Source organism: Pristiophorus japonicus, chromosome 16, assembly GCF_044704955.1.
Source record: "Pristiophorus japonicus isolate sPriJap1 chromosome 16, sPriJap1.hap1, whole genome shotgun sequence".
In the NCBI taxonomy this organism is placed as follows: domain Eukaryota; kingdom Metazoa; phylum Chordata; class Chondrichthyes; family Pristiophoridae; genus Pristiophorus; species Pristiophorus japonicus.
The window spans coordinates 18,418,735-18,443,680 of record NC_091992.1 but is presented as its reverse complement, the minus strand read 5'-3'; the positions used below and the strand labels follow the sequence as shown (position 1 = coordinate 18,443,680).

The 24,946-nt window shown below is 46.7% G+C and overlaps 1 protein-coding gene across 1 annotated transcript in view; it reads left to right on the top strand.

Moving 5' to 3' along the window:
- tlcd1 (TLC domain containing 1) overlaps positions 1-24,946 on the top strand; it is a 59,706-nt gene that overhangs the window by 16,799 nt on the left and 17,961 nt on the right. Inside the window, exons 2-3 of the mRNA XM_070858070.1 lie at positions 4,154-4,236; positions 11,201-11,283. Of these exons, the coding sequence (XP_070714171.1) occupies positions 4,154-4,236; positions 11,201-11,283 (166 nt within the window). The remainder of the gene's footprint in view (positions 1-4,153; positions 4,237-11,200; positions 11,284-24,946) is intronic.

Genomic DNA, 24,946 nt, shown 5'->3' with positions numbered 1-24,946 from the left:
GGCGCATTGGAACACCACCACCTCTAAGTTCCCTTCCAAGTCACACACCATCCTGACTTGGAAGTATATCGCAATTCCTTCATCGTCGCTGGGTCAAAATCCTGGAACTGCCTCCCTAACAGCACCGTGGGAATACCTTCACCACACGGACTGCGGCGGTTCAAGAAGGCGGCTCGCCACCACCTTCTCAAGGGCAATTAGGGATGGGCAATAAATGCTGGCTTTGCCAGCGATGCCCACATCCCATTAACAAATAAAAGAAAGATCTCTCAGGTCACACATTAGTTTCGAGAGAAAAGAGCCCCAACCTGTTCAATCTTATATGTATAACCTCTCAGTTCTGGTGTCATTCTAGTAAATCATTTCTGCCCCTTCTCCAGTGCCTCTATATCCTTTTTATAATATGGAGACCAGAACTATTCACAGTGCTCTAAGTGTGGTCTAACCAAGGTTCTGTACAAGTTTAACATAAGTTCTCTGCTTTTCAATTCTATCCCTCTGGAAGTAAATTCCAGTGATTTTTTTTGATTTTTTTTATGGCCTTATTTTACCCGATACTGATGTGAATCTGATGTATTTGTAATTGCCCGTCTGCTACAGGGCTCCAGGTATTTTGGATCATCTGTAATGCTCCACTTTACCACTTCCTCCCTCCCCACCCCACCCACTGCCCGAGTGCTGGATCTAAGGATTGACACCACAATGCTAACTAGCTTTCTCTTCGCATGGTATTTTTCTGTTTTTGATTGATTTGAAGAGATTGGTGTGCAAAATCAAAGAACATGGTATTGGGGGTAATGTACTGACGTGGATAGAGAACTGGTTGGCAGACAGGAAGCAGAGAGTCGGGATAAATGGGTCCTTTTCAGAATGGCAGGCAGTGACTAGTGGAGTGCCGCAGGGCTCAGTGCTGGGACCCCAGCTCTTTACAATATACATCAATGATTTAGATGAAGGAATTGAGTGTAATATCTCCAAGTTTGCAGATGATACTAAACTGGATGGCGGTGTGAGCTGTGAGGGGGATGCTAAGAGGCTGCAGGGTGACTTGGACAGGTTAGGTGAGTGGGCAAATGCATGGCAGATGCAGTATAATGTGGATAAATGTGAGTTTATCCACTTTGGGGGCAAAAACACGAAGACAGAATATTATCTGAATGGCGACAGATTAGTAAAAGGGGAGGTGCAACGAGACCTGGGTGTCATGGTTCATCAGTCATTGAAAGTTGGCATGCAGGTACAGCAGGTGGCGAAGAAGACAAATGGTATGTTGGCCTTCATAGCTAGGGGATTTGAGTATAGGAGTAGGGAGGTCTTACTGCAGTTGTACAGGGCCTTGGTGAGGCCTCACCTGGAATACTGTGTTCAGTTTTGTTCTCCTAATCTGAGGAAGGACATTCTTGCTATTGAAGGAATGCAGCGAAGGTTCACCAGACTGATTCCCGGGATGGCTGGACTGACATATGAGGAGAGACTGGATCAACTGGGTCTTTATACACTGGAGTTTAGAAGGATGAGAGGGAATCTCATAGAAACATACAAGATTTTGGCGGGACGGGACAGGTTAGATGCGGGTAGAATGTTCCCGATGTTGGGGAAATCCAGAACCAGGGGACACAGTCTTGGGATAAGGGGTAGGCCATTTAGGAACGAGATGAGGCGAAACTTCTTCACTCAGAGAGTTGTTAACCTGCGGAATTCCCCGCCGCAGAGAGTTGTTGATGCCAGTTCATTGGATATATTCAAGAGGGTAAAGGGATCAAGGGGTATGGAGAGAAAGCAGGAAAGGGATACTGAGGGAATGATCAGCCATGATCTTATTGAATGGTGGTGCAGGCTCAGAGGGCCTAATGGCCTACTCCTGCATCTATTTTCTATGTTTCTATGTAGATACTGTAAATGGATAGAGAAAGCTGGATGTGTGAAAATACAAACATGGTGATAAATCTTGCAATTCTCTGAATTTAGATATAAATTTGGAACCTGACCTAATTTGGATTTGCAGGAACCTGATTCTTCAAATGAAATTGGGAATTTTCTTCTTCTTTTGTATGGTAGCAGCAAAACAAATCAAATGTCAATATCTAAGTCAGATATCCAGGCCAAAGCTTCCAGTGTAACAGCGTGGATATCGTGCAGGCTGCCTGTGAATTTCCTGTGATGGCAGTGCTCAGTGATGTGCTCCAGGGTCTAAGTGTGGGAATAAGTGTGTGCAGGTCATGGATTGTAAAATACACGTTGAGCAGCACTACAGTGTGTTAGAGGCAGGTGTACGTGGAGCCTCTGCACAGTGCAGACAACAAGAAGAATCACGCTGCAGAAAAAGAGAAGCGAATAAGGTTTTGGTGATATATGCTGGAAAATTATCCATGATTTCCCATGAAAATGTGTACCCTAATGGCTAAAGTAGTGGACTAACTACTGAGTGTTGCCCACATCCCAAAAACAGATAGTAGAAAAGAGCTTGCAAATAAATTCTTTGTGAAGCGTGACCCTATAAAAGGAGCGCTGTGATTATTTGCACAAACATTTTTGCAGCCTTCTGCGCATGTGCGCTGTGTAAAGAAGCCACTCATGCGCAATACCCAACAGTTATGCTTGAACCATGCTTTCCTCGACTCCGTAAGGAGAAGGTCACTAGATCCATTGGTGGCCGGGGCGGGGACTGGAGGGGGAGAGAGGGAATCGGGGGAAGAGAGAGAGGGAATCGGAGGGGGGAGAGAGAGGAGATCGGAGGGAGAGAGTGAGGCGATTGGAGGGAGGAGAGAGAGAGAGAGAGAAGGAAACAGAGGGAGAAGAGCGGAGATGAGGAGAGAGAGGTGATGGGGAGATAGAGGGGGTGGGGGGGGGGGAAGAGAGGAGATGGGGAGAGAGAGGAAGGTGGGGAGAGAGAGGAAGGTGGGGAGAGAGAGGAAGATGGGGAGAGTAGGAGAGGGGGGAGGGAGAGAGGAGAAGAGAGAGAAGAGGGAGAGAGATGGGGGAGAGGAGGAGGGGGAAGAGAGAGAGGGAATTGGAGGAGCGAGAGCGAGAAATGGGATTGGAGGGGCGAGATGGGGGGAAGAGAGAAGATCGGAGGGGAGGGAAGAGGACGTCAGGAACTCAGGGGGATGGAGCAAGTCTGGAACTTAGGAGGGGGGTAAAGAGCACGGAGAGCACAGTGGCAATGGGGAAGAATGTGATTCAGGTCTAAAAGGGGGGGTGGGGAGGGATGAGAGCGAGAACATGATCCAGATGGTAATTCGAATCACGTTCTTCTAACCCCACCCTCTTTACACCCACATCATGTACTCCCTCCCCTCACCCTACACCTGGTTGATTTTTCCGAAAGATCGGTGTGTGTGTGGCGAGTGACATCATTGGACTGGACGAAATCCGGAAGTCATGACATTTTGCTTCATACCCAATAAACCTGTGAACAATCCGTGATCCAGACACAATGCTCCATCTATGGGGGTGGGGGAGAAGGTCATGAATTTGGGGGTGGGCACGGGTAAAGTCAGAAAGTTGGTTAGGGGAGGTCAAAAACACAGGTGGGGGGAGAGATCAGCAACTCCCGGGGGGGGGGGGGGGGGCAGGGTGGGGGGGTGGGGGTAGGTCAGGAACTTGGGGGGTGGGGTGGGGGTGAGAAGGTCAGGAACGTTTTGGGAAGGAAAAGGTCAGAAGCTCGGGGTGTGAAAGGGGAAGGTAGGTTAGGAACTTGTTGGCGGGGGTGTGGGGGGGGCGGGGAAGGGGGGTGTGGGGGGGGCAGGAACCTGTTTGAGGGGTGGGAGTAGGTTTTAACCTGCAAGGTGAGCCCTGTCTGTTCTATGTGAGCCTCTGGTCTGGCTGGAGCCTGGCAGTCGGAATAGTTCAAATTACACTTTTCAAAGAACTTGATTACTTAGGCAGGCAGGATCTAATTACACATTCCAGATAAAGTGCCTTGTACTCCAAGAGGACCAATCAGCTATCAGGTCTTGTCCTCCAAGGTGACCAATCAGAAATCTGGTGTTGAAAATAAACGCGGCCTAAAAGGAGACTGTTAGCAGTAAATATCACTACCTATTAATACAGGAGGTGTAGTTGCTAAGCAAGTGCACTGTGGTACAACTTGGTTTCTGTAAAACATAATTCAACAGGATAACATGTCTTTTTTTCTCTCTCTCTTTTGCAGCGTGTACAACTCTCCTGAAATGTTAACTGAAATTTTAACGTTCCAAAGTTCCTTTTCGTACTTGCTTGTCTGTGTTTCAACAGGTGAGAATCTCAGCCATAAAGAATGTCATAAACAGTATGAAAAATAATGGCTTTGTTCCACAGCTGGCTGCTCATTTAAAGCTCGAGACAGTAATGTGTGGCACCGAGAGGTCTTCCAGCTAGCAATGGATTGCCCCCTCTAATATTTTTGTGATTTGTCAGTATCATTGTAGCAATGGTCATAGTGATTTGCTGATGATGTTAGTGTAGTAATTGTCAAATGTTTGCATTATTGTGCAATGAAAGAAAAACTTGCATTTATATAGCGCCTTTCACGACCACCGGATGTCTCTAGGCGCTTTACAACCAATGAAGTACTTTTGGAGTGCAGTCACTTGTAATTGTGAAACATGGCAGCCAACTTGTGCACAACAAACTCCCACAAACAGCAATGTAATAATGACCAGATAATCTGTTTTTGTTATCTTGATTGAGGGATAAATATTGGCCAGGGCACCGGGGATAACTCCCCTGCTCTTCGAAATAGTGCCGTTGGATCATTTTACGTCCACCTGAGAGCGTAGGCGGGGCTTCGGTTTAAGACCTCATCCGAATGACGGCACTTCCGACAGTGCAGCACTCCCTCAGCATTGCACTGGAGTGTCGGCCTAGATTTATGTTATAGAAATAATTTTACTGCAAAATTAAGAATTCATTATAATTGATGGTGCCCTGTTGTGAAGGGGGTCATAAAGTTAATTAAACTTTCAATTTTGGAAAATCATTATTTTAAACTGGGTATTAGTGGCGATCTTCCTCTTGTCTTACAGTTGTAATATTGCTTGGGCCAGATTCCTTCATGAAAGTCACACTAACTTACAGGTTTAGCATCATGCAGCAAATAGCAAACCTAACCACAGCAGAATAACAAAAGCTCCTCCTGGTGCACTGCTGCTGGAGTCTCTTGTTATATTCAGTATGACTCTTTGTGGGGCTTGTTCGAATGGGTTTTAAGTGGACAATAAGATCCACAGAAGCAGGTTTCAATTTTAGCACTGTCCGAATTGCATTCAGCAAGAAGCTTTGGGTGTTTCCACTTCTTTATCCATCCCCTCATCCCAGCTCCAGACACGTAAACACAGCTTTCCACATGTCTGTAAGTCAGCCGCCAGGATATGCTGTGTGGATTTCCCCGTATCAGTGCTGGAAGACAGTACATGGAGGCTGATCTGCCAGGATACAAACTAAAATAATTGCACGATAAAAAAGCTGATGAAAAAAATCTGCGTGAAATGCTTTCTGGAGAGCACAGCAATGCAGTTTCACTTTGAAATGGAATAGAATTTGGGGATTGGGTTCATCATCATCATCATAGGCAGTTCCTCAAAATCGAGGAAGACTTGCTTCCACTCTAAAAATGAGTTCTCAGGTGACTGTACAGTCCAATACGGGAATTACAGTCTCTGTCACAGGTGGGACAGACAGTGGTTGAGGGACAGGTTTGCCGCACGCTCCTTCCACTGCCTGCGCTTATTTTCTGCATGCTCTCGGCGACGAGACTCGAGGTGTTTGGTACACTGTCCTTTTACACCTGTTGAATTAAAAATATATATAGATTACCTGGAACAAACTGGGTAAATGGACACTGGAGGTAATTGTGCGATCCTGCCCTCCCAGTGGGAAGTCGGGCTCATAGGTTTGCATATTCGAGAATTGGGGGAACTATGTTCCTACCTTATCTCCAACCTTCACTCCTTGAGAGTATGGCTTCCTGCTGGTAATGTGGGATCCCAGAAATTGCCTTTCTATTCCAAGTACTTCATCGTCATCATAGGCGGTCCCTCGAACGAGGATGACTTGCTTCCACATGAGTTCACAGATGTTTCAATGAAGGACTCGATATTCCAGTCCTGAACTCCAATTGAAGGTTGGGAGATGCCTGTGCGTATATTTTTTTTAATGTGTGATGACCGTTGCACACCAGCCACCACAGGGGGTTGACAGAGCTCAGCCTTTATCCAGTGGCAAGTGTTGTCGAGGATGACTGGTAACCTGCTCTGCTGCACGGACCTAGTGCGCACACATATTGCAGTGTGGGGTGGCCTGTGCTGCCCCTGGGCCCTCAGCTCTTCTGGACCCCGTATCCTCATTTGCCGCACCTCCGCCACGATCTCTCACTGCTCCTCCACCACAAAAACATTCGCCGCACCTCCATCACGATCTCTCGCCGCTCCTCCGCCACAATCTCTCGCCGCTCCTCCGCCACAAACATTCGCCGCATCTCCACCATGATCTCTCACCGCACATCCGCATCAAACATTCGCCGAACCTCCACCACGATCACTCCCAAATCTCAGCCTGACCTAAAGGCCCTTAACCCTGATCTAAAGGCCCTTTCAAAATCCTTATCATGAGTGAAAGCTTCTTGTCTTTGTGCTTTCTGCTATTTTTGAGCAGGTTGTTTCTGGCTCATACAGGGGGTACTTTTCTAATGTCCCTTGAATATTCCCCAAATGCATGAAGAATAGTTCTTGATACAATATTGCAGCAATTCATGAAAAGCCCCACCTTCTCAAGGCAACTAGGAATGGGTATAGATGCAGCCTTGCCAGAGTCACGCACATCCAGACAATCAATATAAAAAACTATACAAGACAGATCTAGTTTAAAACAAGAAACTTTTGCATATCCACAAAGCCATTCAGAAGTGTAAACCAAGCTCAGTGATCTGCCTATGTTCAAATGCATCCTTTTGCCACAACCACAATCAATGCTGAACACGTGAAAGCAGATCATGAAGAAATATTTACAGGAGAATTAGATAGATAACTGTAGTGTATTTGCTTCATGGGTTTTTTGCTCAAGAATTCACAATTTGCTGGAAAGAACTCGCTGGTTTATTAGCAAAGGTTTAACAATCAAACTGAACAGTTCACCACCAGGCTCACAACTGCAAGCCTCATCATGGAGAACTTGAACTCAATTAACTGGGGTTTTATTGAGTCTTGTTAACATCACGTGATTGGCTAAGCCACTCACAGTGCAACAGCTCCACATCTCTTTTAAATTATAACTTTAAGCCAAGTGCCCCCTTTGGTAAGGGCACTAGAACCCGCAAATTAACAAATATACATTAAGGGAACCTTAACAAATCAAATTAAAATTCTGTTCCCTGCTGTAATGATGCACTCCAGTCCCTCCAGTGCCCACCTGTCGCGGAAGGCCGCGAGTATACCGGTCGACACCGCATGCTCCATCTCCAGGGAAGAGAGGCAGGCAGTCGGCCTGCCTGGACCTGTTAATGGCCACCATGACCAGGCCCAGGAGCAGTCCCATGAGGAGGCCCTCCGACCTGCAGAGCTTGCAGCTCATTTGCAAGCTCGTTGGAGGTGCCCCATTGTTCCACAGCTCTTGCAAACATACCCTTTGAAGTGGCATGAATAGGCTGAATGGAAGCCTCCATAACGCTAACAAGGTGTCAAGGTGTGAATTGCCTTGCATTCATCCTTTGTTGCGGACTCTGAGTCATCTGGGTCACCTGAGGCCTGCTGGCAGTTGCAGACTCGCGGGTTCTGCCCTGTACATTTCTGCTCGCAAATACAGTTCCAATTAATTTATGAACATTGCTAGCACTTGTGTGCTGAGAGATTTGTTTGGTGTTATCACTGGTGGACATAAACGCCTGTGCTATCGCAATGGCCTTACTGAGGGTCTCTACAGTCAAAAGTTTTCGTTGGATGGTCTCGTGGCCAATGCCCAGTACAAAAAAGTCTCTGAGCATTTGCTCCAGGTAGCCATCAAACTCACATTGTCTTGCAAGTCGCCTTAGCTCGGCGACGTAGCTCGTCACTTCCTGACCTTCAGATCACTGGCACGTGTAGAACCGATACCTAGCCATCAGCATGCTCTCCCTCGGGTTAAGATGCTCCTGAACCAGTGTACACAGCTCCTCATACGACTTATCTATGGGTTTCACCGGAGCCAGAAGATTCTTCATGAGGCTGTAGGTCAGTGCCCCGCAGATAGTGAGGAGGACCCCTCTCCTTTTTGCAGCGCTTCCTTCTCCATTCAGCTCGTTGGCTGCAAAGTACTGGTCTAGCCGTTCGACATAGGCTTTCTGTGCTTTCAGACAAAAGTAAATAATTTACTTTATGCTTGAGCATAGAGTGTAACAAAATGACATAACATAAATAAGAAAGACTTGCATTTATATAGCACCTTTCACAACCAGTGGATGTCCCAAAGCACTTTACAGCCAATGAAGTACTTTTTTTTGAAGTGCAGTCACTGTTGTAATATAGAAAACGCGGCAGCCAATTTGAGCACAACAAGCTCCCACAAACAGCAATGTGACTATGACCAGATAATCTGTTTTTTTTAAAGTGATGTTGATTGAGGGATAAATATTGTCTAGGGCATCTGAAAATAATGACAGATGAGGTAATGAATTCTCCTTCAAACTTAAATGTAACACTTTCCTTTGTTCTCCATTCTTCCTCTACAGGAGTACATTTTATAATAATATCTATCGAATCTACCTGCAATAATTATTTTTTTAAATGACGTGTCCCTTTTTAAGCAATATAATTGGCTAACTGTAATTATGTGACCTTTTCAATTTGTGTCGCTTTCTGGGAATTTCATTAGGCAATAGTGGTCGTGTGACCTCGTGAATGCTGGTAATGTTTTAAAACAATCTTATTGGCCAGTAGTAATCATGTGACTTCACTGTTTCAAACCTTTCTGGCAATTTGATTGACTGCTGGTATGCACATAACCAATTGTTGCTCGTTTGGTACAGGGATATGGCGCAATGCTGGTGAAGGCAGGATAAGTTTAGACGGTAATTGGTTTTGTGCTCTGTGATTGGTCAATGAGAATAATGTGCAAATAGTTTATGGTAATGGCCACTCATTGACATCGGGTAACCATGTGACCATTACAACACATGACCTCACAAAGACAGTAAGAGTTCCAATTCCCACTATGACCTCTCCATCATAGTGCCCTCTTCCACTGTTACCTCTCCATCACAGTGCCATCTTCCACTAACATCATGGAAGTTTCAGCTGATTTTACATATAAAAATTCCTTCAAACTTTGTTACTAGAGTCATAGAATAGCAAAAAGTAACTATAATATATACAGCAAATATGCTTCTAAAAAAATATTTTTGTGCAAGATCAACTAGTGATTTTATGGGTGAACTAGATCTTCCAGAGTTGCATTGGGTGGTGTTGGAACATTTTCAGCCAGGTTTAATTTCTTGGAAATTGTCTGCTCTTCAATTTCCGCAGGCTGTTAGCAATCTGAAACACTGATGCTGCAATAAACCCTCACCGAGGTTCTGCCAGTTGCTGGCCTGGGCGGGTCAGAATTTGAGGCTTCCCACTTTACACGTCTGATTCACAACAGGCCTGATTTTCAGGTGCGTGATTTTGAGCAGAGTCAGTGCTGCTGACAAGCAAGCTGATACGCAAATCGAAACCCACACTGAATATCACTGCTGGTGCGGATGTCACACGTAAAAGATCCCTTGATACTATTTTTTAAAAAGAGCAGGGAGTTCTCCTGATGTCCTGGACACATTCCTCCTTCAACCAACATCACCAAAAACAGATAATGTAATCATTCATCTTGACCAGAAACAAGAGCAGGTCAGAGGCTGGGTATTCTGTGGTGCTTCACCTTCTCACTCCCCAAAGCCTTTCCACCATCTACAAGGCACAAGTCAGGAGTGTGATGGAATACCCTCCACTTGCCTGGATGAGTGCAGCTCCAACAACATTCATGAAGCTCGACACCATCCAGGACAAAGTAGCCCACTTGATTGGCACCCCATCCATCACCTTAAACATTCACTCCCTCCACCACCAGCGCACCGTGGCTGCAATGTGCAACATCTAGAAAATACACCGCAGTAATTCGCCAAGGCTTCTTCGGCAGCACCTCCTAAACCCGCGACCTCTACCACCACAAGGACAAGGGCAGCAGGCGCACGGGAACAACATCACCTCCAAGTTCCCCTCCAAGTCACGCAGCATTCTGACTTGGAGATATATCGCCGTTCCTTCAGTGTCACTGGGTCAAAATCCTGGAACTCCCTCCCTAACAGCACTGTGGGAGCACCTTCACTGCACAGACTGCAGCGGTTCAAGAAGGCGGCTCACCACCACCTTCTCAAGGGCAATTAGGAATGGGCAATAATTGCTGGCCTTGCAAGTGACGTTCACGTCCTAGGAATTATTTTTTTTTAAATTGCTGTTTGTGGGACCTTGATGTCTGCAAATTGGCTGCTGTGTCTGCACTTCAACAAAAATCATTGTTGCTGTAAAACCTTTGGACTTCCTGTGGACATGATAATAATGTGCTATACAAATGCAAGTTCTTTCTCATTAACTTTGGCTCGACTGTATTTGGATCCCGAATAGTAAAAATCAAGGAGTAGCCATGAATGCCAAGTGCACAAACAAAATGCATTTGCTGCATCATTCAGCAAACTGGTGAGGATTCGGCTAGTACTGTCACTGACGTTTGATGGGGTTTTCCCCCTCTGATTTGGGCCCTTCTCCCTCTTTTCCTCGAAGGCCGTGAATCACGCACAAATGGCGATTCCTCCTGTGTCGGCCTGTACAGTGAGCATTGGCAGATTATTCAACCACAAGAACCACGGCAATCCTGTCTTCACAGATGTGGTCTCCCAGCGAAGTCACTGGGCAAGCAATTAGGACCTGCCCCCACCTCCTTTCCCACCTCAAGCAGCATTGAGGCGAGCTGTAGCAAACTGCACTGCCTCAGCTAACTCAGCAGAGGTTCAAGCCTGGGGCTCCCTGGTCTTATGATCACACCAGGTGGTGAACCCACTCACTGAACTGGTGGGTGGGAAACATGTTTTTTCTCCCCACTGTTTTATTAAATGTTTCAGTTTGCACATGATCCAACTATTTGAATAATTATATTGCAACTCTAGTCCTCTGTGGCTTTTAAATAATAGATTCATAGCTTTTTGAACTGTTCCTTCCAGGCTATTTCATCCAAGATGTGGCGGATATTATCATGAATGGCCAGTCTAGAGCATCATGGGAGTTCCTGTTCCACCATGTGTTGGTAATTATACTGTGTACCTTATATACTACGTAGCAATTCAGACCAGCTTTTAAGTTAAAATTTGTACTTTTTGAAGGAAGCTATGTTGGAAGAGTAAATCAGTTGTGTGAAAGCTTGAATACTAGGTTTTAGTCTGCATTAACTCCCTCTCCCTTCTGCAGTCATGCTCAACACTGAGAAAGCATCATTGTTATAGCAACTGACAGCGTTATCTACTGATGCAACACAGGGGCAAATTTTATGAGTCACACTGCCAGTGGAGAGCCTTGCCTACTGAAAGCACATATCCATAATCCGCAGTGGGCTCCACACAATTTCTCAACCGTTCATTTAAGCGCCTCACCCCACAACATGGTTTCTGTCACTTTATCTTCCTGCATGTCGTGTATTTTGCTTCATGGTTTCTTTACTTAAGAATTCACAGCTACACATTTGCTATAAAGAACTCGCTGGTTTATTAGCAAAGGTTTAACAATCAAACTGAACAGTTCACCACCAGGTTTACAACTGCACGTCTCATCGTGGAGAAGCTGAGCTCAATTAACTGGGGTTTTATTGAGCCTTGTGAACATCACATGACTGGCTAAGCCACTCACAATGCAACTGCTCCAGAAACCTGTGAGCATGCTCACAAGTGCACCACTTCTCTGCTCGTGTGTCTCTTTCTCTCTCGGCCCCCTCCCTGCTTTAACCGGGTATCTCCCTCCCCTCAACAATTTCTCTGTTTGCACCATCCCCAACAACAGAGCATTGGTCCCTCTCTCTTTTTGTTTCCCTCCACTCAATGTGGTATTTTTCCTTTGCCTTTTCCCCTTCCCTTTTTTCTCCTCTTGCTTGCTCTTCTGTTTTGTCTCGGGATCATTTCTTTCTGAGACACTTTTACCAGCTTTTGCTGTAATCTATGTGTTGCTGCTTGGGGAAGGACAGTGGAGGAGAGGAGCGGACTGCAGTAAAAGAAAAAGACAGAAAAATCAGAAGGGTGCAGTCCATGTTTAAAAAAATAGCCCAGAGAAATTGGGAGGGAGCATAATATGTCCTTACTGTACAGTATAAATGCTCACGAGGCCCACACTTGAGAAAAGATCACACTGTGACCAGTTACCTTTATTACCAAGACCTCAAGAGGCAGACGGTGGGTGGAGCTTCCCCTTTTATACCGGAAAGTCCAGGTTAGGAGTGTCTCCCACAAGTTCGCCCCCTGTGGTCAGTGTTCTCAAGGTATACAACTTAGGTCAGCTTATACATGGGTTACAATGACAATTGAATACATGACATCACCTCCACCCCCAAAGTCTTATTGGGATCACAGGTTAAGTCTCTCTGGTGGTATACGCTCCTTTGTAGAGCGCCTGAGTTGGGGCTCCGGTTGTTGGGCGCTGGCCTGAGTGTCTGCTGTTTGCGGTGCCTCAGGCCTGTCCGGACTGCCCACAGTGACTGGCTCTCCTCCACTTGGTTCCGGTGTTCGGTCACCTGTGGTGAAGTAAACTCTATGTCGTGTTCTTCCTCTGCTTCTTCTATGGGGTTGCTGAACCTCCTTTTAGTTTGATCCACGTGTTTGCGGCACATTTGTCCATTGGTAAGTTTAACTACCAAAATGCTATTCCCCGCTTTGGCAATCACACTGCCTGCAAGCCATTTGGGCCCTGCAGCGTAATTAAGGACAAAAACAGGGTAATTGACATCAATACATCCCGCCCTCGTATTCCTGTCATGATCGTCACATTGTGACTGACGCCTGCTCTCAACAATTTCTTTCATAGTAGGGTGTATAAGGGATAACCTGGTTTTGAGCGTCCTTTTCATTAGCAGCTCTGCGGGTGGAACCCCTGTGAGCGAGTGTGGTCGGGATCTATTGGCCAACAGGAGGTGTGATAATTCCCTTTGTAGGGAACCCCCTTGGATTCTGAGCATTCCCTGTTTGATTATCTGCACTGCTCGTTCTGCCTGGCCGTTTGAGGCCGGCTTGAACAGTGCCGTTCTAACATGGTTGATTCCATTGCCTGACATGAAGTCCTGAAATTCAGTGCTTGTGAAGCACGGGCCATTGTCGCTGACCAAGACATCCGGTAGACCATGGGCGGCGAACATTGCCCGTAGACTTTCTACCGTGGCAGAGGGTGTGCTTGAATTTAAAATGGCACACTCAATCCATTTGGAGTAGGCGACTACTACAACCAAAAACATTTTTCCTATGAAAGGACCTGCATAGTCCACATGGATGCATGACTATGGCTTGGCGGGCCAGAACCAGGGGCTAAGGGGGGCTTCCCTGGGTGCGTTGCCCAGCTGAGCACACGTGTTGCACCTGCGAACACTAAGTTCCAGGTCTGCATCTATCCCTGGCCACCAAACGTGTGACCTGGCAATTGCCTTCATCATGACAATGCCCGGATGCTCATTGTGAAGTTCTCTGATGAACACCTCTCTGCTCCTCTGGGGCATGACTACTCGATTTCCCCACAGTAGGCAATCGGCCTGAATCGAGAGTTCATCCTTGCGTCTATGAAACAGTTTAAACTCCTCAGGGCATGCCCCGTACGTGGCTGCCCAGTCCCCATTCAGGACACATTTCGTAACTAAAGACAGTAGCGGGTCTTTATTTGTCCAGACTTTAATCTGACGGGCTGTCACAGGTGAGCCTTCGCTTTCGAAAGCTTCAACAGCCATGACCATCTCAGCATCATGCTCAGCTGCCCCCTCAGTGGTGGCTAGTGGTAGCCTGCTGAGTGCATCGGCACAGTTTTCAGTGCCCGGTCTGTGCCGAATTGTGTAGTCATAGGCGGCTAACGTAAGTGCCCACCTCTGTATGCGGGCCGATGCATTCGCATTTATGGCCTTGTTGTCAGCCAAAAGGGACGTTAGGGGTTTGTGATCTGTTTCCAGCTCAAATTTCCTGCCAAACAGGTACTGGTGCATTTTTTTTACTGCATATACACATGCTAGCACTTCCTTTTCTACCATCCCGTAGCCCCTTTCTGCCTGGAACAGACTTCTGGAGGCATAAGCTACTGGCTGTAACTGACCATTGGCATTCACATACTGCAACACACACCCGACCCCATAGGACGACACATCGCACGTTAAAACTAGTTTCTTACACGGGTCATATAACATTAACAGTTTGTTGGAGCATAACAAATTGCGTGCTCTATCAAAAGCCCTTTCAAGGCTGTCCCCCAGACCCATCGCAACCTTTGCGTAGGAGCACGTGTAGTGGCTCTAACAGCATGCTCAATTTGGGAAGAAAGTTGCCAAAATATTTCAGGAGCCCCAGGAACGAACACAGCTCCATCGTGTTACGGGGTCTGGATGCTCTCTGGATCGCTTCCGTTTTGGACGCAGTAGGTCTGATCCTGTCTGCTGCTAACCCCTCCCCAAGAATTCTACCTCTGGAGCTAAGAAGACGCACTTCGCCTTTTTCAGTCGCAGCCCTACCCGGTCCAGTCTGCGTAGCACCTCCTCCAGGTTGTGGAGGTGTTCTTCAGTATCGCAACCCGTGATGAGGATGTCGTCTTGAAAAACCACCGTCCTTGGAATCGACTTGAGGAGGCTTTCCATATTTCGCTGAAAGATCGCGGCGGCCGAACGAATCCCAAACGGACATCTGTTGTACTCAAACAACCCCTTGTGTGTCGTGATGGTGGTCAGCTTCTTCGACTCATTCGCCAGCTCCTGGGTCATGTAAGCTGAGGTCAGGTCCAATATTGAAAAAAGTTTGCCACCGGATAGTGTCGCAAAGAGGTCTTCCGCTCTCGGTAGCGGGTACTGGTCTTGGAGTGACACCCGATTGATGGTGGCCTTGCCGACCCATCCGCCTTGAGCACCGGCACAATCGGGCTCGCCCAGTCACTGAATTCGACTGACGAGATGATGCCTTCCCTCAGCAGGCGGTCCAATTCGCCTTCTATCTTTTCCCGCATCACGTACGGCACCGCTCTGGCCTTGTGGTGTATTGGCCTGGCGTCCGGGTTTATGTGAATCACTACCTTGGTCCCCATGAAAGTGCCGATGCCGGGTTGAAATAATGAGTCAAATTTGTCCAGGACCTGTGAGCATGATACTCGCTCCACAGAAGAAATTGCATTGACATCGCCCCATTTCCAGTTCATGACAGCAAGCCAACTCCTCTCCAGTAGTGCGGGACCGTCCCCCGGGACAATCCAGAGTACAAACTGTTCTCCGAATCTTTGTGGGTCACGACTACTGTGGCGCTGCCTAGCACCGGAATGATCTTCTTTGTATATGTCCGTAGCAGTGCGTCAATCGGCAATAATTTTGGCCTCCTGGCCTTGGACACCCACAACCTTTTGAACTGTTTGATACTCATCAGGGACTGGCTGGCCCCCGTGTCTAGCTCCATTAATACTGGGATGCCATTGAGGAACACTTTCATCATTATCGGTGGCATCATGGTATATGAACTGTATATGTGCTCCACATGAACTCGCTGAACTTCAGCTTCCAGCGATTTCCCCCAGTATTCATTTCGCCTCGTAGGGCTTACATTGGGCCCGTCCTCCTCGTACATCAACCTGGCTGCAGGCTTCCTACACATACGCGCCAAGTGACCGCTGACGTTGCAGTTTCTGCAGGTATATTGCTGATATCTGCAAGCTCTGGCTGGGTGTTTGCCTCCACACCTCCAGCATGAGCTGGAGGCCCCTTTGTTGGAAACAAAAGGTGCATTACCAGTCGATCTTCTCTGACTGTCTCTGTAACTGTCCTTAAGCGCACCATTAACAGGTGTTGATGGCCCCATTACTGGCCGCATTGTCCATTGCGATAGCATGAATCGCCGTTCAGCTAGCCATTGTCTCTGTTGAATTCCCCCTTTGGGTTCGACTGCAGGCTGGGGCATGTCTGATTGCCCTTGTCTGCCTAGAGAACTGTGTGCCGCGTTAACAATGTTGACTCCCTGGTCGTTTGCCGCATTTGAACCAAGATTTTTGCCATAAATCATTCTGGTCGCTTCTTCCCCTGAGATTGTCTGGGCTTCATCAGGGAGTACATTCTGGATCCACAAACCGTCAGGAGATAAGCCCTGGGTTTGTCGGCCGAATCCTGTCCCAACCATTCCTTAGTTACAAAACTTTGCTGTAGTCTTTCAATAAAGTCATCCCAATCATCACTAACACAATACCTCTCTTCTGTGCTGCTAGTGGCCATGCTCACGTGGTTTAAATCCCAGTTTCTCGTCGCCAATAATATGTCCTTACAATACAGTATAAATGCACACGAGGCCCATACTTGAGAAAAGATCACTCTGTGACCAGTTACCTTTATTACCAAGACCTCAAGAGGCAGACGGTGGGTGGAGCTTCCCCTTTTATACCGGAAAGTCCAGGTTATGAGTGTCTCCCACAAGTTCGCCCCCTGTGGTCAGTGTTCTCAAGGTATACAACTTAGATCAGCTTATACATGGGTTACAATGATAGTTGAATACATGACAGTGCAGGCCACATAGCCTACTGATTTTCTACATTTGCAGTTCTTTTTCCTCCTTGGTAATAAAGGTAATCATTGGGTGGGCAGGGCAATGCTCCTTGAAATTGTGGTGAGAATCCAGCAGACTGACTCATGGGCATGCTCACAGGCCCTGGGAGTGTGGTGGCTCCTCGGAGTTCCTGCCCTGCTAAAAAAAAAGACGCAGTGGTTCCTGCAAATTGTAGTTTTGGGAGGCCCAGGTGCACTCAGGTGTAGGAAAGGTGTATTTGGAAACCAGTATGTTCAGAAACCTGTCGGTGTGCATTATGTCACTTGAGGGGTAGGGGCGGGGGAAGGGCGGGTGTACATTTTATGTGACTGTTTTATGTGCCTGTTGCGATAAATTTTACTTTTAGGTTGTTTATATTGTTGTGCACGAGGAACTTGCTATCTTGTAGATTTTTTTTTTGTTGAAATATGATTGGGGACAAATTTGAAATCTGAGCGAGTGGTGAATGATTACAGTCAAACGAGAAAGGAAAAAAGCAGCAGACTTAAACACTTAATTAATAAGCAGGAAAAAGAAATAAACCAGTGGCTCAATGGTCATGACATAGAGAACAAACTGGATATACATGGCAGACAGAAAGAAAGCTATGATAAACGATTAAAACATTGCAACCGTAAGAATCTTTGCTCAAAAATTGAGTACTCTCAGTCATATGACTTACAAAACAGTATTATAAATGTTTGCTGCAAGTTTCTAAAGTTTATTTTTAGGCTTTGGCTGCTCAAGTTGCTGATAATCTGTCATGTAAATTTTAACATTAGTATGCAGGTTAATCATAAGATCACTGCAGACTGGAATGTTGCAGATCAGCCAGGCTGCAGATAAATTTACATAATGGCTATCAGCCCTCAGCAAGACATTGAAGAAATCGCTGGAGAACACTAAACCCATTTTGCTTCATGCACTGAAGATGAATGAAAAGGCTATTTAACGCATACGCCCTTGTGATATCAGTGGAATTGCGAACAATACTATTTCTGTTATCATCCAAAAGAGCAGGAGGCTAGTTTAAATGCAGCAAGATATAATGACATTGAGGGCGAAACAAGTAAACCGATGCCAACGCTTAGCCCTTGAAATTAAGCTGTGCAAATATTAGAGTCCAAATGTCTGAGGTAATTTCTCTCTTCGATTTTGAGCACCTGGTGGTGGGCCTTTCCCACTGAGAGCACACGTCAGGAATTTGGTACGGGCGATGCACGATTCTCCAATCTGTTAAATGGTCAGAAAATCGGGCGGGGGCTTATACTGGAATTTTGGATATATGCTGTGAGAGGGCAGTACTCCCCACCAAGAGCACAATGCTGGTAAAATCGCCCTTTAATGCATTAATACCTCACACTTTATTCTGCCCTTCCTGCTTTCAATAAAAAAATCTAAATGTCTGCTAATTCCTCCCTCCCACTCAATGCCCATTCCCCCCCTCCTCTCCACTGTATAGTATTCTGGGGCATCTTTCTGACAAGAGGAATGCTTCAGCCATGCAAGCTGAACTTCTTTGAGCATTAACCTGTTTAAAATCAACAGGCTAGCAGCTCTGTTCAACGAGCAGATAAAGGAATTTAATACCAAAGCACTGAGGTAATATTTGCGCTGCATTATTTCAAGGTCTTCGTTGTTAAAAATAATGAAATAAAATATTAAAGCCCGTGCTATTTTTCCCAATTATTATGGCAGATCATTGGAGAGGACTAGAAATGACATACAATTAAAACGTGAGTTTACAAAGAGACGTAATGCAACGACTGACTGGTAGAATGGGTTCTTGTTAGGAAAGGGATGCTAGCATTCTGATTATATGTTGCTGTTTCTGGTGGAAACATGCCTCCAGCTCGTTCAACAAAATGTGGGATGATGATCATCAAAGGACCAGAGACATCTGTAGTTAATTTATGCATTATACATCAATTAATCTTAGGGTCTTTGCTCACTGTTTTGTTTAATTATCGTAGCGATGTAACAAAACAGCAGGTTTATTCTGCGTACTTGCCTGGCTGCGTGTAGTGTGATTTTAAAGCAGGATGGGTTTGCTCCATGTGTGTGCTTACTCCGTGCAGCTAGTCTGGATGTAATTAAAACACAATCACTTTGGATCATGTTTTGAGAAATAGAATTTGTAACATACTGCAAACAGGAATAAAGATGTTAAAGGTTGGCGTCCTTCAGTGGTATCAAAACCATCTTGTCATCTTAAAAGTCCTTCTCTTGCACTCTTCACCCTAACTAACATCAAGTAGCAAGCGTAGCACAAAAGCAAAATACTGCGGATGCTGGAATCGGAAATAAAAACAGAAAATGCAGAAAATATTCAGCGGGCCAGTCAGCATCTGTGGAGAGAGAAACAGTGTTAAAATTTCAGGTCGATGCCCCTTTGTCAGAACTGGAAAAGGTTAGAGATGTAACAGGTTTTTAAGCAAGTGCAGGGGCAGGGAAAGGGGGAGAGGAGGAAAGAACAAAAGGGAAGGTCTGTGATAGGGTGGAAGGCAGGAGAGATTAAATGACAAAAGAGATGATGGTGCGAGGCAAAAGGAGATGGTAATAGGGCAAGTTAAGAAACAAAAGATGAGTCTAGATAGGGTGTAAATGGAGGTGGCAGAATCTTCAACATCTGCTGTGGGAAAGAGAGAAAAAAACAGAAAAAAACCTGAAAAAAATAGGGGCAGAGGTTATGGTTTGAAATTATTGAACTCAATGTTGAGTCCATAAGACTGTAAAGTGCCTAAACGAAAGATGAGGTGCTGTTGCTCGAGCTTACGTTGAGCTTCACTGGAACAGTGTAAGAGTCCAAGGACAGAGATATCAGAGTGGGAGTGGAGCGGAGAATTAAAGTGACAGGCGACCGGAAGCTCAGGGTCACGCTTACGGACTGAACGGGGGTGTTCCGCAAAGTGGTCACCCAATCTGTGTTTGGTCTCCCCATTCTTCGAGTCTCAACGCAAAGAGCGTGACGAGGTCAAGTTCAGGCAGCGGAAGGAGCGCACGGCAAACCAGCCCCACCCACCCCTTCCCTCGACGAATGTCTGTCCCACCTGTAACAGGGTCTGTGGCTCTCGTATTGGACTGTTCAGCCACCAAAGAACTCACTTTTGGAGTGGAAGCAAATCGTCCTCGATTTCGAGGGACTGCCGATGATGATGATGGTGCTCTCCCCAATGTAGAGGAGACCACACTGTGAGCAGCAAGTATAGCAATTAGCTGCTGATCTGGACTGATGAAGCCTGCTTGCCAAGGGTATTAAGGGAGCCTAGCCGGGTGGACGGAGTTAGGATAAAGAGCAGCCATGATTTCATCGAATGGCAGAACAGGCTTGAGGGGCTGAATGCCCCATCCTCCTGTTGCTATGCTCCAATGCTGTAATGGATTAACAGTGACCATTTAAATGCCTTCTGTTGGGACAATTTCCAAGTCCGCACTGTTAATAGGCAGCCTCCTCCGCTGGCTGTGCATGTTGGGAGATCGCATCTACGTCGAACCCAATCTTCAGTCCGCTCACTTTACTTAATTGAGTGATGTTGCAGAGACACAAACGGTTGAAGGACCGTGACCATTATTTAATCATCCTTTAACCCAATTGGTGTAAAGTTCTTATTTGAACTTTGTTTAGGACTCATTATATTCTGAAATTGAGTAAAAACAAAAGGAATATATCTTTATAAGGTTTAAAACTTTATATGTAGCTGCTCGGAGTTTAAATCCCATCACGGCCAAGCCTCTCTCTATTGCTGAAGCCTCTCACAGCCCTACAACTCCACGGATTCTAGGCGTCTGACTCTGGCTTCTTATGCAGAACCCACCCCCCTCCCCGCCACTCAGCACCAAGCCCCGCCATTGGTGGCCAAGCCTTCAGACGTCTTAGCCCCTCGTTGTGCAATGCTCTCCCTAAACCACTCAGTCTTTCCATCTCCATCTCCATTTTTAAAACCTCCCTTAAAATGCACTCCTTTGACCACAAGCTTTTGGTCATCCTTCCTATTATTTCCTCTTTAGCTAGGTGCCTGTTTTACATAAGAACATAAGAAATAGGAGCAGGAGTAGGCCATTAGGCCCCTCGAGCCTGCTCCGCCATTCAATAAGATCATGGCTGATCTGATCATGGACTCAGCTCCACTTCCCTGCCCGCTCCCCATAACCCTTTACTCCCTTATCGCTCAAAAATCTGTCCATCTCCGCCTTAAATATATTCAATGACCCAGCCTCCACAGCTCTCTGGGGCAGAGATTTCCACAGATTTACAACCCTTTGAGAGAAGAAATTCCTCCTCATCTCAGTTTTAAATGGGCGGCCACTTATTCTGAGACTATGCCTCCTAATGACCCTTTTAGTTATTACTCTTCTGTGAAAGGCCTTGGGACATTTTTCTATGTTAAAGCAGTGTCACTAGTCACGTGGTTAATTGGAAAACCATATTGCATTTCACATTAGTAAATTAAAAACGAGTAATTGTCATTGTGGTTGGGCATTATTCATATTCCCACTGTATACACATGTGGGGGCCGAAATTCAGGGTCCGTATGAGGCCCGTTTCCGCCATTTTGCGGCGACCATGCGGCGGAATCGAGTGGCCGCCGCGTTGCAGTCCATTGGCCTCCCCGACCCAAATTCAGGTCGGGGATTTTTCGGCCTGTCCCCAATTCCGCCCCGCTGCTGATGACCGCCGCAAGCGCCTCATAAAAACGCGCACCGCTGCTCTCTCGCACCTGCAGAATACTCCGCCTCAAATTTAGTTGAAAAAAATCGTTTCCCCGCCGCGCGGTGCCCCCGACAGCTTTCTCTGTCTGCTCTCTGCTCCGGCGGTGCGGTGGCCATTAAAGGCGAGGGCCGAATGCCGCGGCTGCCATCTCATTCTTTTTGCCGGACGACTTGGACTATTGCGCCCCCAAGTTTGGCCGCGCCGCCGACAGGCGGCCTGGTTCCCCCTCGAGCGCCAGGCCGCTGGCCCGGCCGAAACCTTCCGTGGTGGCTCAGTAGGCGAAGATACAAAATGTGACGATCCCGCCCCAACTTACGCCCCTCAGCCTGACTTACCGGCGCACTTCCCCCTCCACCATGACCGACTTCCGGTCCAACATTAAAAAATCTTCTAAGTGTTGAAAGCCGATCCAGGGGCCGCCTCAACGCTCCCGGCGGAAAAAACTTAAAAAAAGGCCCCGGATTTCAGCCCTGTGTTCTTTAACATTTTTGTGCGTTTGTTGGTAAAATGGTAAGATGAAAATCGGGGGCAGTGGGGGGGGGGCAAAATTGCCCCTTTTTCAGAGACCTATTAGCGCCTCTGTGGGGGGGGGTGAGACACTTTTCACCCACAGGGCATTACCGGCTCCTGGGAAATTGCCCGGGCGTTTCCAGAGGTGCCCCGCAGGTAGTGTCCTGGCGCGAGCAAATGTCAGCGCCAGCTTCGCCGGTCGCCGACATCCACTTGCGGGGCGGAAGTTAAAGGGGAGGTCGCCGGCACGCCCCGCGTTGCCAACTTGTTTTTTTTTTGCCGCCTCTCGGGTCGGCTTCCCCACTTTCAATTTCGCCAACTTGCAGCCCGGCACTGCGTTTTGGGTGCTGGACTGCAGGCCCGGTATCACGCTGCCCTGGTGATGTAGTGGAGGCCCATCGAAGGCCTTGCAGAGTGCGCATCGGCCTTCCCCTTTAATGGCAGGGGAGAGGCGTTGAAGCGCATCAGCGCTAAGCGGAGTATTCGCGTAGCACTGCACAACTCGCCCCAGCATTGGAAGTGGAGTGCGTGAGATTGCGCCCCACTTCCTTTGAGGGGTGGTAAGCCCAATTCAGCGGCCGGGATGGGACTTCTGTGCCGGGGCCCAGCAGGTTACCGCCCCCAATCGCAGGGCAATTTCCCCCTCCAGGTTATGTGAATGTTTTTTATAATTGTACGTCCTTTACTTCCTTGGTTACGGAATGGTAATAGATGTTTGTTATGTAAATGTACGCAAGTGTAGCACATTTACCTGTGTATTGAAAAGAGTTTTTTATTACGATTAGTGCACGTGGCTAAATTAGCTTCGCCGTAGCTAAAGCTGTGGCTAATCCACAATTTCTGCTGGACAATACTATGTTAGAGGTGCTTATATTAATGCAAATTGTCGTTGTTACAGTCTGGGTCTGACCAGTTGCTGAATTTTTATCGTGTCAGAATCTGATTGTTAAGCAGCATCTTTAAAATACCAACTCAGGTAAAACCTGGAGGTATATTTTCCAAAAGCTACTGTTCAAACAGGTATACATTCACACTTGCACCTTATGAAGCCATTGTTTAAACCAATAGCATCAGTGATTCTGTATTGTTTGAAAGAGTAAGTGGGGGGTGAAATTGGTCTTCAGCGGCAGCGCAAACTGGGTGACAGCAAATTGGCAGACTGCTTTACACACCGCTCAATTTTCTTTTGCACTAAAGTCAACCTAATTATGAAAATAGATCACACTGGCACCTTACTGGGAAGCAAACAGGGTGAAAGTGGATGCTTTGGGCTCTCATGACCCAAAAGCATCATGCTCCACTATTTTACTGTTGTAACTGAGAATATCCAGACTCTTAAAGAGTACATGTGGAGTTCCACAGAGGATATATAGGCTCCACAGAGTAAATGTGAAATATTTAGGGCTCTAAGAGATTGTGCAGACTCCACAAAGAAAGACTTGCATTTATATAGCGCCTTTCACGACCACCGAACATCCCAAAGCGCTTTACAGACAATGAAGTACTTTTGGAGTGTAGTCACCGTTGCAATGTGGGAAACGCGGCAGCAAATTTGCGCACAGCAAGCTCCCACAAACAGCAATGTGATAATGACCAGCTAATCAGTTTTTCCTTATGTTGATTGAGGGATAAATATTGGCCAGGACACCGGGGATAACTCCGCTGCTCTTTTTCGAAATAGTGCCATGGGATCGTTTACGTCCACCTGAGAGAGCAGACGTCAGTTTAACATCTCATCTGAAAGACGGCATCTCCAACAGTTCAGCACAACCTCAGCACTGCAGTGTCAGCCTAGATTTATGTGCTCAAGTCCCTGGAGTAGGACTTGAACCCACAACCTTCTGATTCAGAGACAAGAGTGCTACCCACTGAGCCACAGCTGACACTAAATGTATCAGTGTAAATGGAGGATATATACGATTCTACAGAGGCTAAACAGGCTCCAGAGAGCAACTGTAGGATATGCAAGTTTCCATGGATGACACACTGGTTCCATAGCAGTCAAGCCCGTGTGGTGGCTGGTGTGCAACAGCCACCCCACGTTAAAAAAATCCACGCACAGGAATCTTCCACCCTTCAGGATGTAGTTCAGGACCTGGAATTATGGGGTCAAGTTTCGGCCTGAGTTGCTCCTGTTTTTTTGCAGCAACTGGTTTAGAATGGACGATCTTAGAAATTGCAATTCTCGGCATTTAGTTTGCTCCAGTTCTAGTCAGTTAGAACAGTTTCATTTTGGAACAGATTTTTTTTTCAAAAGGGGCCATGTCCGGCCATTTACGCCTGTTTTAGGCAGTGAAAACTTGCTCCAAACTAACTTAGAATGGAGTAAGTCTAGATTTTTGTATGCTCAGAAAAACCTTGCCTACACTTTACAAATCAGGCGCAGGGAACGAGGGCAGGGGGGCGGAGGGGGGAAGGGAAGTAATTAAATTCTACAAGCATTCAACAGTCTTACTTATACAAATAAAGAGCCATCCTGAATAAAAAATTATAAACAAAGCAAATACAAAATATTGAATATCCCTACCTGTGTGAAGCAGCAACAGCCTTCGAGCTGCGGTGCTTCAGGCTGGCCTTCCTTCCATGTAGGAGACAGGGGCGGCGTCAGTGGCTCGACGGCAGCCGAAGACACAACAAGCAGCCTTCGAGCTGCAAGGGAGACTGAGGCCATTAGTCCAGGGACAGGGAGAGGCAGCCAGATAGCCAGTTTGAAACTTAAATTTGTAATTGCAGAATGGGTGCTGCATTGTCAACACCACGGATTATGCAATGGTTCGCCAGCAATTCACTGCATAGGAGAGAATTGATTAGAGTTCACCGCTCTAGGAACGTCATAGCCCGTAGGTTGATGGGCAGGAAGCCTTACCCATGTCGGCAATATCGAGCTAGGTGCTCGTACCTGGACATGAGCGAGGCTGATTGTGTCAAAAGGCTGCGTTTCCGCAGAGAAGTTGTCGTTGAGATCTCTG